The 14,401-nt window shown below is 39.8% G+C and overlaps 1 protein-coding gene across 1 annotated transcript in view; it reads right to left on the bottom strand.

The window, feature by feature from the left end:
• LOC306849729 (plexin-D1-like) overlaps positions 1-14,401 on the bottom strand; it is an 85,974-nt gene that overhangs the window by 55,634 nt on the left and 15,939 nt on the right. The window contains exons 3-8 of the mRNA XM_079384992.1: positions 12,571-12,702; positions 12,167-12,267; positions 10,555-10,684; positions 7,983-8,160; positions 7,711-7,819; positions 969-1,068 (exon numbers count right to left, since the gene is read on the bottom strand). Coding sequence (XP_079241118.1) covers positions 969-1,068; positions 7,711-7,819; positions 7,983-8,160; positions 10,555-10,684; positions 12,167-12,267; positions 12,571-12,702 — 750 coding nt within the window. The remainder of the gene's footprint in view (positions 1-968; positions 1,069-7,710; positions 7,820-7,982; positions 8,161-10,554; positions 10,685-12,166; positions 12,268-12,570; positions 12,703-14,401) is intronic.

Consider the following 14,401-nt stretch of genomic DNA (forward strand, 5'->3'; position numbering starts at 1 on the left):
GTCGGTGACGTCACCCGCCTATGACGTCTCGCCCATTCATTGGACAGATTACACTCTGGTTCAAAGCGCGGTCACGCTGGAGGCATTCCCCTAGCGCTTTCGACGCAACTCGAGTTCCTGGAAGGGAACTTGAGACTTAATGATATAAAAATCATAATTAAACTTAATTTGACATTCTACTTGTGCACAATGCACATTTCTTAATATTAAGTCTAAAATGTGCTTTAATGTCACATTTAATGAGGATTGTATGATCTTTGAATAATATCGCTCTTTAAATGTAAGATATTTAAAGTGTAGCTGAAGTATACTTGCAATAGTTCCATTTTAGCACAATCAAATATACTTTGGTATATCTTTAGTTGGACTTCAGCACTACTTCTGCACAATTAAAATGCATTAACCACAAAATTTGTTCCAATTTAGTAGACCAGTTTAGTATACTAAAAGTACAATTCCAGGACATTTTATTAAGTACATACATATGAAAATGTATTTGAAGTATACTTAGCATGAAATAAATATATTGCAAATACATTTAAGTATATTTATTTTACAAAAATATTACATTGACTTACATAACATTTTGGCTTGTGTCTAAAGCAAATATATTGATTAAGTAAGCAGATTTCAGTGTTACACTGAACATTTCTCTTGCTCCGTCCACTACTTTGAATGAATCACTTCCCTGAGCTTGTTGCAGTGCATGCTGGGATTGGCTTCTCTGCTGAGGACACATTATTCAGGTGTCACATCTATGATGAGGTACGGATGGGTGCCGCTTGAGTGTTTGGACAGATAATCAATCTATACTGCCTTCTCTGGCCTTACCTTGGGATAAGCACTATAAAACCTGAAGATATATCTGTCCCATCCGACACTTAAATCATATTTGTGACTTGATGTGAACCCAGTGTATGGTGCTATGTGAATGAGCAGATGTGAGTGTGTGACGCAGCACCGCTCACCTCCAGAAGGACATGCGGAGTGTTTTCTTTGCTGGACACACACAGATTGCGCTGCGGGTCCCAGTAACAGCGCCAGGCCGTGCTCAGACAGCTTGTGCACCTGCAGGACACACACACACACACACACACACACACACTCATCAGGGACGGATCTTCTGTCTCAGGGTTAACATATACGAGTCAGAGTGCATGAATTCATATGAAATAGCCAGCTTGGACAATATTTACACACTATCATGAAATCAGCTTGTATTACATGGCTTTTTACTGAATAGCAGCATTCTGAACATCATTATTTATGACTTTTTTTCCAATCACTAGGACACCTTTTTCACTATTTCTCAATATAGAAACAGCTTTAACAGCTGTGCAGGTGTTCAGCTACACTGAATGGTTTTGATAGTATTTCTATTATTAGTGTTTACATTTGGAATATATTTCAATAAGGCATTGCTGTAGAAATGCTGTCTTATTCAGTTTTGTATTATGTTTAGGCTTTCAACAGTTTATTTTAAGTATGTAAAGGCACAAACGGAAGATTACTCAATGATATGTAATTGTTTCATGTATTCTTTGTTTGTTTTTGTAAATTTGTGATGAAACTGATTGTATTGCAGAGAGTCTTTCCTGGTTAAATAAATAAATAAATAATAATAATATAAAAAAATCGGCCTGTAGGTCCACTGAGTTTTGGTGTTTTTGTGTTTCTGAGAGAGAAATGAATTCATGTGTTTTGAAAGATGTCATTGAATGTATTTTGTGCCACAGCGATGATAAACGATGCCCAGTTCAGCCGCACAGATGCTGTTGTGCTCACTGATAGAGTGACCTAAGTACTGAGAAACAGATCCTAGTCATTGTAAAAAACTAAGAGACAGCAGTCCATGTGGAGATATAAATGTGTTCTTACAGCAGTGCTTCTCAAACTTTTTTAGATCACACCCCTGTTAAACCTTACAGATTACAGCTCTGCTTTAGGACTGCAGAAGAGTGTTCAACTAGTTACATGTAAAATAATTATGTAAATTAATTACAAAATAAATGTAACTATAAAGCTTAAATTTTTTTTTAAGATTAACTGTTTTTTTTCCAGAGCATTTTTATATGTCAGTGCTTTTTGTCATAATTATGCAAAGATTTTATTTAAAAAAAAAAACAGTATTGTAGCTATTCAACAATCTGTGTATCATTCGTTCATTCTTTTTTTTCCAATTTAATATTGAAAGTAGATAAATTAGAAAACGACTCCTTTTAAATTTTTTTGGGTTTTAAAAAAAAAAAAAAAAGAGAATTCAGCTTAAATTTTCGTTTTTCATTCAGGGATAAAAAAAAATAATTAACAGCTTGAATATTCGATTTCTACATGTGGGCACCCCTTTCTGCTGATTGGTCAGCCGAAGATCAAACCACGCCGTCATCAGTTCTTCCGCAGTTTTCATGCAGCAGAATAATAGTCCTCCGCTGCTGCAGTTTGATGGATTCCTAACGCATTCATTGCAACTACATTTGATTTTTTTCCATCAAACAAACAGACTAATGAATAGCTCGACACAACTCGTACTGGGGCAGAGCCTAGACAGTGTGTAGGCTAGATATAAATTCTATTCTTTGCATCAACTGGGCATGTCAGGGTATGAAATGATGGCTGTCATAGTCTAGCCTACCCTGCTCACCCAGTAAGTCTGTTTATTTAATTAATTAATTAGTTTCAAAATAAATATTTTAAACACTAAATAATAAATTGACTTGGGTATACAGTATATAGGCCTATAACGTTCACGCAAGAACTATTCTGGGGTGTGTTTCCCAAAAGCATCATTAGCTAACTATGGTCTTAAATGCCATAGAACTCTATTGGTAACGACGGAACTTGCGACCATGGTTGCTTTTGGGAAACGCACCCCTGACTGACAACCGTAGAACAACAGATATATAGCCTACCCTTAGAGTTTTATAATGTAGTCTTGTGTTTTATTAAAATTGATTATAATTGATATCTCAAAAGGATATGCGCTCGCTCACAGGACTGCAATGCAAGATTTTCATCAAATGTAATAACTTGCCATCGTGGTTTGTGTCACGAATCTGGTCTGTGCAATTCCATTCATTCACCACCAGAGGTCACCCGCTCACCACATGGACTTTCACACTACACAGCACATTGAACTCCATTTCCCATCATACATTGCACTTACGACACACAGCTGGCACCAATCTCTCATTATCCTGATTTCACTCACAGCTGTGAACTATCACCCATCACACACACACTTTATAAGCCTTGGACTTTCGCTGGCTGTGTCCAAATTCAGGGTTTGCATCCTTCGGAGTACTCATTTGAAGGATGTTACGTCACAGCGCCGCGACGAAGGCTGTCCAAATTCGTAGGATCCTTCAAATGCGGCCCACAAATACGTCCTCCTTTTCCCCGAATTGGAAGGATGGGTGTGGTGGATCCTTTCCCGTCCTACCTATCCCATAATTCTTTTCGGCAGAGCGTAATGGCGGACGAAGCGAGCGGTAGCGGAGTGGGAGAGGAGTTTCTCTGACAAAACAAGCTAAAGTTTATGCTTCGGCTCAATGAATTTGTAGGAGAAATTAGCAGAATACTTAAAAACAAATAAAAATAGGCTATAATGGCTTACCTGGATGTGACTGTCTTGTAGTCTGATATAAAAAACTCTCCGACAACGAGCAAAGAAAGTATTTAATTTATTTAATTGCTTTATTTCTTCCAAAAGAATTAAAATGAGGAGAATAACTCTTTGTTTGTCCATTTTCCCGCTTCTTGCTTGGCGCTGTCACGGTTGCTAGGCGACAGGATATGAGCAACGGGTAAGGGAGGGAACTGAAAGAAGGGTAGGCTGTCCAAATTCACAAACACCGACTTCCGGGTTTTGCGGACGTCGGAGGATCCCTCCTCCTTCAACCGGGTAGGAAGGATCCTAAGGAGGATGCAGACCCTGAATTTGGACACAGCCTCTGTTTCACCGCCGAGTATTGTTAGCCCGTCTACCTTACAAAGCGTTTCCCTGTTTTCTTAGTTAGTTTTCCTGTGTCTTGATTCCTGCCCGTGTTCCTGGATTATTCTCTCTACCTTGCCCTGTCTGGATACTGTTCGCCGATCGTCGACCCACGCTTGCTCCACGGATTGCTCTGTCTTGCCTCTGCCATACCTGTTTGCTGTCTCCCGACCCTGCCTGTATGACCATGTTTTATAATAAAGCTTTGCACATGGATCCGCACGTCTCACGTCTCGTCAGCCCCGTAACAGAATACTCGGCCATAAGAGGATCCAGCGGCTTTTCTAATAGACATTGGCCAGGTATGGACACTGCACTACTGTTGTTAACCCTCGAGCAGGGTTCGAGACCGCTCGAGGAATATATACAAGAGTTTTTAGATCTCGCTTATTTCTCTGATCTGCCGGACTATGCACTAATAGACTTCTTTTTTGAGGGCATTAATCAGCCGCTCAAACGACAGTTAATCCGTGAGGGTCCCCGTACGTCACTCGCTCAATTTATGGACTGTGCTTTGCTGTGTGTGGGCTCTTCATTCACTGTGGGTGTCGCGGAGGAACGCAACACCGCACTCACTCGCAAAATGGCGAGTGAGTGTCTGCTCACGTCATCGCTGTCAAGCCAGAGTCTGCTCACGTCATCGCTGTCAAGCCAGAGTCACACCACGCCTCAGTGCTCCAGCCAGAGTCACACCACGCCTCAGTGCTCCAGCCAGAGTCACACCACGCCTCAGTGCTCCAGCCAGAGTCACACAGATTCAAGGTCAGTCCTTCGAGTTCTGATATCCAGTGTGATGGACCCACCACTGATGTCGGTGCGAGTAGCTGGCATTCCCAGCTGTAATAAGTGTAATAATGTAATAAGTAATAAATGTAATAAGCCTTTAGAACAACATTAAGGTGAGTAGTAGTTCACACAGTCCCAATAAATTGCGATGGGTTAAATAAGCTCAATAAACAGACAGACGCACCTACAGTCAAGCGCAGACCAGTATTGAACTGCACAGGAAATAAACAGCAGTCATAATTAAAGCCGTTTAAATATGCACTTTAAATTAGTATTGAGTACTGATTGATGTTCACTTGGATTTTTCCCCATCGAGGGGAAATAACTTAATACTAATTTATAGTCGTATGGTAAAATGAAATTTTTATTTGTGTAGCGTTATGTTCAAAATAACTACAAATGCCTTTATAAAATAAAGAGAACAACAGAATACACTGCTTTAGCGCGTCTCGGTCTCCTTGAGCATCTTTCCGGCGCATGCCACAAACATGAACCACAGCAAACAGGCCCTACTTGTCTTTTAAAAGGCTTCATTTAGATTATTTGATGTTAAATGCATCATATAAGTCACTTTGGAATAAATCACAGTATGTATCATGATAAAAAAGCGCCTTCAGCAGTCTGTAAAATACAGTAGGCTTTGGCAAATTATTTTGCAGACCCCCATCACTTTAAGAACCGCTGGTCTACACAGAAGACAAAGCCCTGTCTATACTCTGCCCCGGTCCGAGTTGTGTCGAGCTATTCATAAAGCCTTCAAAGTGATGAAAAAGAAAAATGCAGTAAATCTTTTGTCCTTTATAGAAGAATATGATTTACAGGAAAAAACATAGCCCCCTTTTATGTTTACCTTTTTTTTCTTCAAATTTAATTGAATTTTTATATATAAATATATATGCATATATATTTGTATTTCTTCATGCACGTTCTGTATATTCTAATGTAAAAATGTACTGATATTGCCACGTTGTTTGTACATGGCTAATTGTTTAATAATAATAAAAAAGTGTCAAGCTATTCATTAGTTTGTTTGATGAAAAAAGATGAAATGTAGTTGCAATAAATGCGTTAAGCATCTGTACAACTGCAGCAGCGGAGGACTATTATTCTGTTGCATGATAACTGAGGAAGAACTGATGACGGCATGGTTTGAATCAAAAAACTAATTAACAAATGATACACAGATTTTCAACTATATCTTTTGATTTTAAATCTGTATCTGTACCTCAGATCAATCTAAAAGTAAAAACTGGTGCTAAAGTCTGATTTTGTGGTGGCTGTGCTTGATTACTTTTTTATTAATTTTATTAATTTCTATTGAATGTTTTCAACTGTTAATCAGATGAAAAAAATTGCTAGAAATTTAGAAAAGTAATAAAAAAGTAATCAAATGTAATCAGTTACATTAATAAAATAACTGAAATAGTTACGTTACTTATTACATTTTAAATAGGGTAACTTGTAATCTGTAACCAATTACTTTTCCAAAGTAACCTTCCCAACACTGTACATGTGTGGGAAAAAAACAGACAACTGTCTGAAGCACTGAAGACTGCTTACTGACCGTCCCGCATGATTGCAGGAGCACACAGATAACACATGTGAATGTGAGGAGCGGCCGAGTCTCTCAGTAAACGTGTGCATGCGTGAAACATGCTGACTAACAGACCAGCCATCAGAAATAACTGTGTGAAACAGTGCTGAGAGTCTTCTCATCCTCACAAACACTGATGAGCATCAGCGGAGCCACACAATTACCTCAACATTCATCACACTGCTATCACAGACTGAACAAGTGTGTTTGTTTAAGATAAACTCCAGCACTGCTCTCTCTGTGTGCGTGCGTGTGTGTGTGTGTGTGTGTGTGTGTGTGTGTGTGTGAGAGAGAGTGTGTGTGTGTGTGTGTGTGAGAGAGAGAGAGTCAGTGGGGTGTTACTGCGGTCAGGGACTGTATCTCTCATGATGGTGTGACTGATGTCTGATTGAGGGTCTCTCTGGGGGCCACAGCGTGTTTAATGTGTGTGTGTGTATCAGTGAGTGTCCGTGTGTGTTTTGCATAAAGAAAATCTTTGTTTTATAATGGTATTATTTTGTAAAGTAATATTTTTCTTTTGATTGTGTGGTGAAATCTGACCAGAGGTTTTCATTATCAGAGTTTCTGTTGTGTGTTGTGCTCGGGTGTTGGCGGTGGAGAATCTGGGTCGGTTTAGCATTTGAGAGTCATATATAGATCAGTGTGAAGAGTGTGCACTGGTGTGAATGATTTAAACTATGTTAACATGCGGATGATGCAGAAGATGCTGTTACAGATGTGTAGTTATACATTACGCTGCCTCTCCTGCGGCCCTGAGCTTATTATCACCTTCAGAGATGAGCAGATGTAAATGAACTGACATGTACCTGACAGGCACGCAGCACTTTTACACCGCTCTTTCCATCTGAAGGCTGTGCTTTATGATAACAGCATGTGTTTACTATACCTTTACTACACCACAGAATACGGATTAGTGTGGAATATAATGTTTCCTAGATGTAAAGCAAGATCCAATAGTTCATGAATAATCTTGTCAAGTTCCAAATAAAATGAGAAAAAAGAGATGAAGTACCTTTCATTCACTGGATTATCCAAAACAAAAAAAAATCATCATATAGTTATGTAATATAAAATGCCAATAGATTTTGACCTTGTGTGGATATTTTGTATGTCCCCATGAGGAAACAAGTTTATAAATCACACAGAATGAAGTGTTTTGAGAATGTAAAAGTGACTGTAGTTGTGTGTGAGGGGTAGGTTTAGGTGTAGGGTTAGATTAAGAAAGAGGATAGAAAATACAGTTTGTACAGTACAAAAACCATTACACCTATAGAATGATAGGAATACCAGTGTGTGTGTGTGTGTGTGTGTGTGTGTGTGCGTGTGTGTGTTTACTCACGCAGTTTTGAGGTGGATCTGTCCTGTTCGTTCACACTCGTAAGTGGTAAAATTTCCAGAAACCACAGGAACACCATTAACCCTGATGTCCACAGGGATGGTGACGTGATCTAAACACAGACAAATCATTCTACACTACATATAGGACCTAACCACATTCTGGGCTGAAATTTCAATAATGTCTCAGCATTAGAAACATTCAGTACATTTACACAAGAACAACTTCAGCCGTAATTATTTAGCAAAGATTTAGAACTGTGTTTGTGTATGTACCTGTGCCGAAGGGGATTATGGGATACATGTGTGGGGGCGGCAGAGGGCAGGTCTGGATCTGGGTTGTGCCGTAGTCCAGATGTACAGTGGCATTTGTGGTGATTCCCATGCCATAATCACACTCCACCTGCAGACCCTGCAGATCCGGCACACTGCCATTGATCAGGATCCCCACGTCCTGAGAGGAGCAGATGATTAGCAAATGCTATCACTGTACATGCTACACACACACACATCACATCAAAACGTACTTATCTGACCGCCATCAATTCGTGGCAGTGAATGAAGAGGTATCATACCAATCACAAGTGCTATATGGAGTACGTCAATGCTCAGTACTACGACTGTTACTTATCATGCTTTACATGTTACCCTTGGGAGATATCATTAGGAAACATGGTGTTAGCTTTTACTGTTATGCTTACTCAGCTCTTTATTTCTTCGTTGCCATGGTGAAACAATTTTAAAAACTAACGGAATGCATAGTCAATATAAAAATCTGCCGGGTACGGGATGACGGGTAATTTCTTTCTATTAACTTCTGAAAAAACAGAGGTGTTAATTATAGGACTGAAAATCTCTGCATGTTATAACCTAGAACACTGTCTAATACATGACAGTGTACTCAGTATTTAATACTCAGTATTTGAGTGAGCTCTTATTGCATTATAGTCCTTCACGTCTGCTATGATCTCAAAACTCTGGCCATTTGATGATACCTAGAATATCAAAATCAACTGCGGGCGGGAGATCGTTTTCCTATTTAGCTCCCAAACTCTGGAACAATCTACCTAACACTGTTCGGGAAGCAGACACACTCTGTCAGTTTAAATCTAGATTAAAGACCCATCTCTTTAACCTGGCTTACACTTAATACACTATCACATTTCTATAATTCAAATCCATTAAAGGATTGTTAGGCTGCATTAATTAGGTCAACCGGAACCGGGAACACTTCCCAAAACACACAATGTACTTGTTACATCGTTAGAAGAATGACATCTACGTTAATATTAGTCTGTTTCGTTCTTATCCCGAGATCAACGTAGCCACCCAGATCCAGACTGTGTCCAGATCAGATGGTGGACCAGCACCTAGAGATGACCTCTACATCCCTGAACACTACAGTCCTCTGCACAATCTGACTTTGCTGCACCCTAGAATTAAACTGCTGGTCTCATCTGGCCAGAGGAGAACGGAACACTATTTCCCTGTTTAATATTGTAAATCCGCTTTGACACAATCAGCATTGTAAAAAAAGCACTATATAAATAATGGTGACTTGACTTGACACACACACACGTTGTGTGATTATGTATGTCAAGACATGTGTCCATGTTTTTTGGGGCCATTCCATAGACATAATGGTTTTTATACTGTACAAACTGTATTTTCTATCGCCCTACCCTACACCCAAATCTACACCTCACGTGAAACTTTCTGGTTTGTTAGATTTTCAAAAAACTACAGATTCACATAGTGAGTACAAGGTACACACACACACACACACACACACTGCCTCTGCATCAACGTCAACCACACAAAACACAGCCACAGCTCACCCCAAAACCACAAGACAGGAAGAGGAAATCTGTGTGCTTAACGGTCTTGAAAATAATGGAATATTGCAAAACAGACTCTGAGAGTTTCTGAATGTCTCTGAGAGTAACAGGACTCCTCTCTCTTCACACACTCATCTCTGCTATCACACGCCACATTGAGCTCTATTGTTGTCAGGATGGCAGGCTTCCTGACAGAGCTGCCTGTTTCCTGTTTCCTGTTTGGGCTGAAGAGTCATTTCCTCTGGCAGCGAGAGATCCATCCAGGACAGAAGCTCACCTAATTACCTCAAATATCCTTCACATGTAAGAGCAACACTTACAATGAACAGCCTGCAATCTCAGCTTCATATAGTCTTAAAATCTTAATCTCAGAATCTGATGTACTGTAGGAGCTACAGATTAAATGAAGGATCAGTGTCAGTGTTCTGCTGAGATGTTTTCACACACTCTGGACTGGTTGTCTGTGAGTTTACAAAGAACAGGCTGCATCTTGTTTATAGTTATTGGCACACATTGTCTCTGTTGTTTTGCTTGCAATGAATTATGTAAATCAGTTCAGTGCACAAACATGCTCATAAAGTGAGCGCTGACCACAGTGAGTGTGTGTGAGTGTGTGTGGGCATGAGAGTGTGTGTGTGTGTGTGTGTGTGTGTGCATGTGAGTGTGTGTGTGTGTGTGTGCATGTTTATGTGGTTTATGAGGACACAAATGTGTATAATGACATGGGTATGACAGAGGTATTACAATATGAAGGTGGTTTATGAGGACACTGCCTATGTCCCCGTAATTCAAAAGGCTTAAAAAACATACTAAATGGTGTTTTTTTGAAAATCTAAAAATGCACAAAGTCTCCTGTGAGGGCTAAGTTTAGGTGTAGGGTTGGTGTAGGGCAATAGCACACACAGTTTGTTCAGTATAAAAACCATTACGCCGATGGAGAGTCCCCATAAACCACAAAAACCAACATGTGTGTGTGAGTGTATGTGTGAGTGTGTGTGTGTGTGTTGTACCCTCATGTGAGCGAAGCGGCTGATCTCTGAGGGTGTGATGGTCATGGAGGGACACTGCTGGACTCCGTCCCCTGTGCTGATCCACGAGCGGCCCAGAGTCCTGCTGGAGCAGTCCTTCTGAACCGAACACCTGCAGCACAGCACACACATCAAACACACACTCACATACCAACACATGCATTATCGAGCCTGCGCTGCACACATCAGCACTCAAGACAGGAAGAACTAAACTATCCAATCATGTGCATGTGAACACAGGAGAAACACAGTCTCAGGCTTCTGTTAGTTTAGGTTTGGTGAACTCTGACTAGTGGATACACAAGATTTCACACATTTTCCAATTATTATTTTCATGTTTTATTATTCATAAATAAAAAAAAGACATCATATTCTGTCTGTTGCATGTTAAAAGCAATACAAGCAGTATTCTGTATATTAACAAAAATGAGAATAAGCATATGAAATGAAATATTTTGGAAGCTTTTTCAGTTAAATATTTCATGCTCAATCTGAAATTATAATCCATAAACCATAAACAGCAGTAGTAAAGGATATGGTTTCAATACCCACAGAATGAACTGCTCATCATGATGCAGTTTAAGGGACTTTGGATGAAATCATCATACTGTATATATTATTGACCCCTTTTGCTCCTAAAGACCCACTGAACACGCATATAAAACAGCATTAACTGAGCTCCTCTCCTTTTATAATGGGGACTGTTAGGGAGTAAAGGGCCTGATCATCATGAAGGTCTGTCTACTGTACTTTACTGCTCAATGAGATACAGATCTGATGTCGAGTCCAGACAGACTCTCAGCCGGAGAAAACAGAGAGTCAGAGACGACAGTAAGATTCAAGAGCAGCTAAAAGAGACCGCGATGAAATTACAGAAACATCCAGATACAAAGTTTAGTCTGAACAGATATTTTGTTTTTTGTTGAATGGATGTGAAATCCTTCTACTGTATTTAATTTGTCCAATTAGTCAGGCTGACTAATCAAATACGAATTACAACAGAAACTTTTATTTAATAAAATGCAGTTGCAATAAAATAGTGTATTGGCCTTATCATGTATGCAGACTCTCACTCGCACAGATGGGATGAAAAGTTTGGCATTTTACTCTGAAAGAGCCAGTATCATGAGAACAATTAGCACATATAGATGCTAGAACTGAGTGAAGTAGAGAACGTCTGCGCTGCTTCGTCTGAGCCTTTCACCCAGTGACTTTTGATTTCAATTCCAGACATTCCGGAAAACACCCTTGAACAAAGATAAACTCCACAGGAAATCCAGCCCAAAACATCTCAAGCTCTGAAACACACAGCTCGACAAATTCCACTCCTGCCATTTTGTCATTCTTTGCTTAACGGTCACTAAATCCCAAAAGGGCTGCTTCTCCAAAAACCTTGACTTTCTTTCTGCTCTCAAACATGAAAGATGCTGTTTAGCAGAAGCTGTTTTCCACACAGCGATAGTAAATGGAGATGGATGCATGTGAGCTCAAAAATTATGAAAACGTACCATATGAGTACCATATAGTCTGCTAATTAAGACGTGATCCTGGAAAATCACTGCTTTATTTCTCTGTTCGAGAGCGAGTGCTTTACCTTCTCTCCAGTGTGCACCAGCCGCAGTGGGCATCGCCAGCGCTCACACACTCGCTGCAGGAGCTGTACTGTCCACACGCAGACACCTGGACCCGCAGGAGCTGAGCACACACACACACACACACGCTCGTGAGCATCAGACTAACACAGTCATATGCTGAGTATCACAGCTCTCACACAGACAGTGCTCTCTCATCACCTCGCATGCCAAACTCACTCACGGCTGAACGTGATAAACAGAGTGTCTGATCACACACATGACACAAACAGCTTAAAATATCCTTAGAATGTAATGAACTGATTGATATCCAAATCATTGTTAACAGATAAGTTGATATTGTCTTGTTGATATTGAGTGATATTATTTATGCATGCATTCGGTTCTCGCAGGTCTCAGTACTCACGTGGTGTGTGGTCATCAGGTACAGGTAGTTGTGGTCGCTTGGGTCGAAGGTCATGATGTGGTGAACGGGTTCGTTAGCGGTGAGTTTTAGTGACCACTGATTAGCCACGGACAGGTTAGCCAGCAGAGACAGCTGTAGAGAAACACATGATTCAACACATGCAATGCAATACACACCACATGACCCTCCACTTCCAATGGGCCGCATCTTTCTCTTGACTCGTTATCTGATTGGGCTGACAGTCAGATACATTACAACATTACACTAACTGAACTAAAAAGTTTTATTTCCATGATGATGATGAATGGACAGCATGTGACTGTCACATGTGCTTCTGCTGCTGTATAAGGTGTATCACGACTGTGTTCAGTATATACTGTATCTCACAGTGCTGTTTCTATTTCAGAGCGATCTGTTCTTCCTCACTGCCTCTCCACGACACCTAGCTTTAAATGAGGAGGCAGCAGATGAGAGGAAGAGTGGGATAATCATATGGTATCATAATTCACCATAATTAGCATCTTCTGAATGTTGAGAAAAGAGCAGGAGAACAGTCGGTGGGTGTGAAACATTTCTCATCATCGCCAAAATCAACCTTCGGAGACAAAGTGCTAATTGCAAATGTAGACAAGTTTCATCAGTTCAGACACACACACACACACACACTGCATTCACCTCGACTGCACTCAACAGCTGTCTGTTTGGATGGATGAAACAATGGACAGAGTTTGATTATGATTTTTAGCTCAAAGCACAAAAGGATCCAGCACAGGCGCTGTAATGGGCTTTTAGGCATTTTAAATATCAACTCCTGGCCTTTGAGACAAAATCTACATATTTCAGTAATTCTATGTAAGACCATAAGAGACACAGCATTATGAGAGGAGTGAATAAAGAGTGTGTTCATGCATGTCCATGATTTCACATCATATCATATTTTTGTTTTGATAATGTTCTCGGTCTACATTAGTGTTTTTAAGTGTTTCCAAAAGTGGCTCATCCACTCTGACACGTCTGAAAATGCTTAAATCATCTGCACTCGGGGCGTTTCCTCATCAAGTGTCTCCTCATAAAAATTGGATGAGAAATTATTTTGTATTAAAATAAATATATATAACAACACCAATATTACAAAATATAACATTAACAAGTGTATTGACAGTTTTTTCTAAAGAGACAGTGTCCATCAGCGGCACCAGCAGGTAAAGTTACAGCAGGAGTCTGAGTCGTGCCTCCCCTCAGCCCATTGAGTTTTAACAGACCCCTTAAAGCCTGTGCTGGGTTTAGTGGGGGTAATTGAGAATGAATGGGGGAAACTCACGTGACAGGATGCAATGCTTCCATCGTGATACGATTGGATTTGACTGGTTATGATCGGCTCTGATTGGTTCATGTGATAAATCCCGCCTCTTGTGTTCAAGTGAAGACTGATTTTAGAAAGTTCGTAAACAGCTCACACACTCTGATATAACCCCTTTGTTATGTCAAAATAAGACCTGAAAACATGATCTGTGGGAGTTAGTGAGTAATCAGCTTGCTGAAATTTAAGGTAAATCTCTATGTCTAATATTTACAGAGCTTTGATAACTGATGATCAGAAACATTCAAAAATAGTTAAAAGTTAATTATTAAAAAAGAATTGCTGAAAATAAGGCCACAAATAAAACTTTTAAATTGTTACTGCCTTGAACTATTATATTGAAATAAAAGTAAAATGCTTCAAAACACTAACTGAGATTCATATTTGGCTTTTAACTGACTGGAACATGAATTTACATTCGATTAAAAAAAAAAAACTTTGCCTCCTCATTTCAGAAGACCAATTTAACCA

The sequence above is a fragment of the Barbus barbus genome, assembly GCF_936440315.1.
Source record: "Barbus barbus genome assembly, chromosome: 29".
NCBI lineage: Eukaryota > Metazoa > Chordata > Actinopteri > Cypriniformes > Cyprinidae > Barbus > Barbus barbus.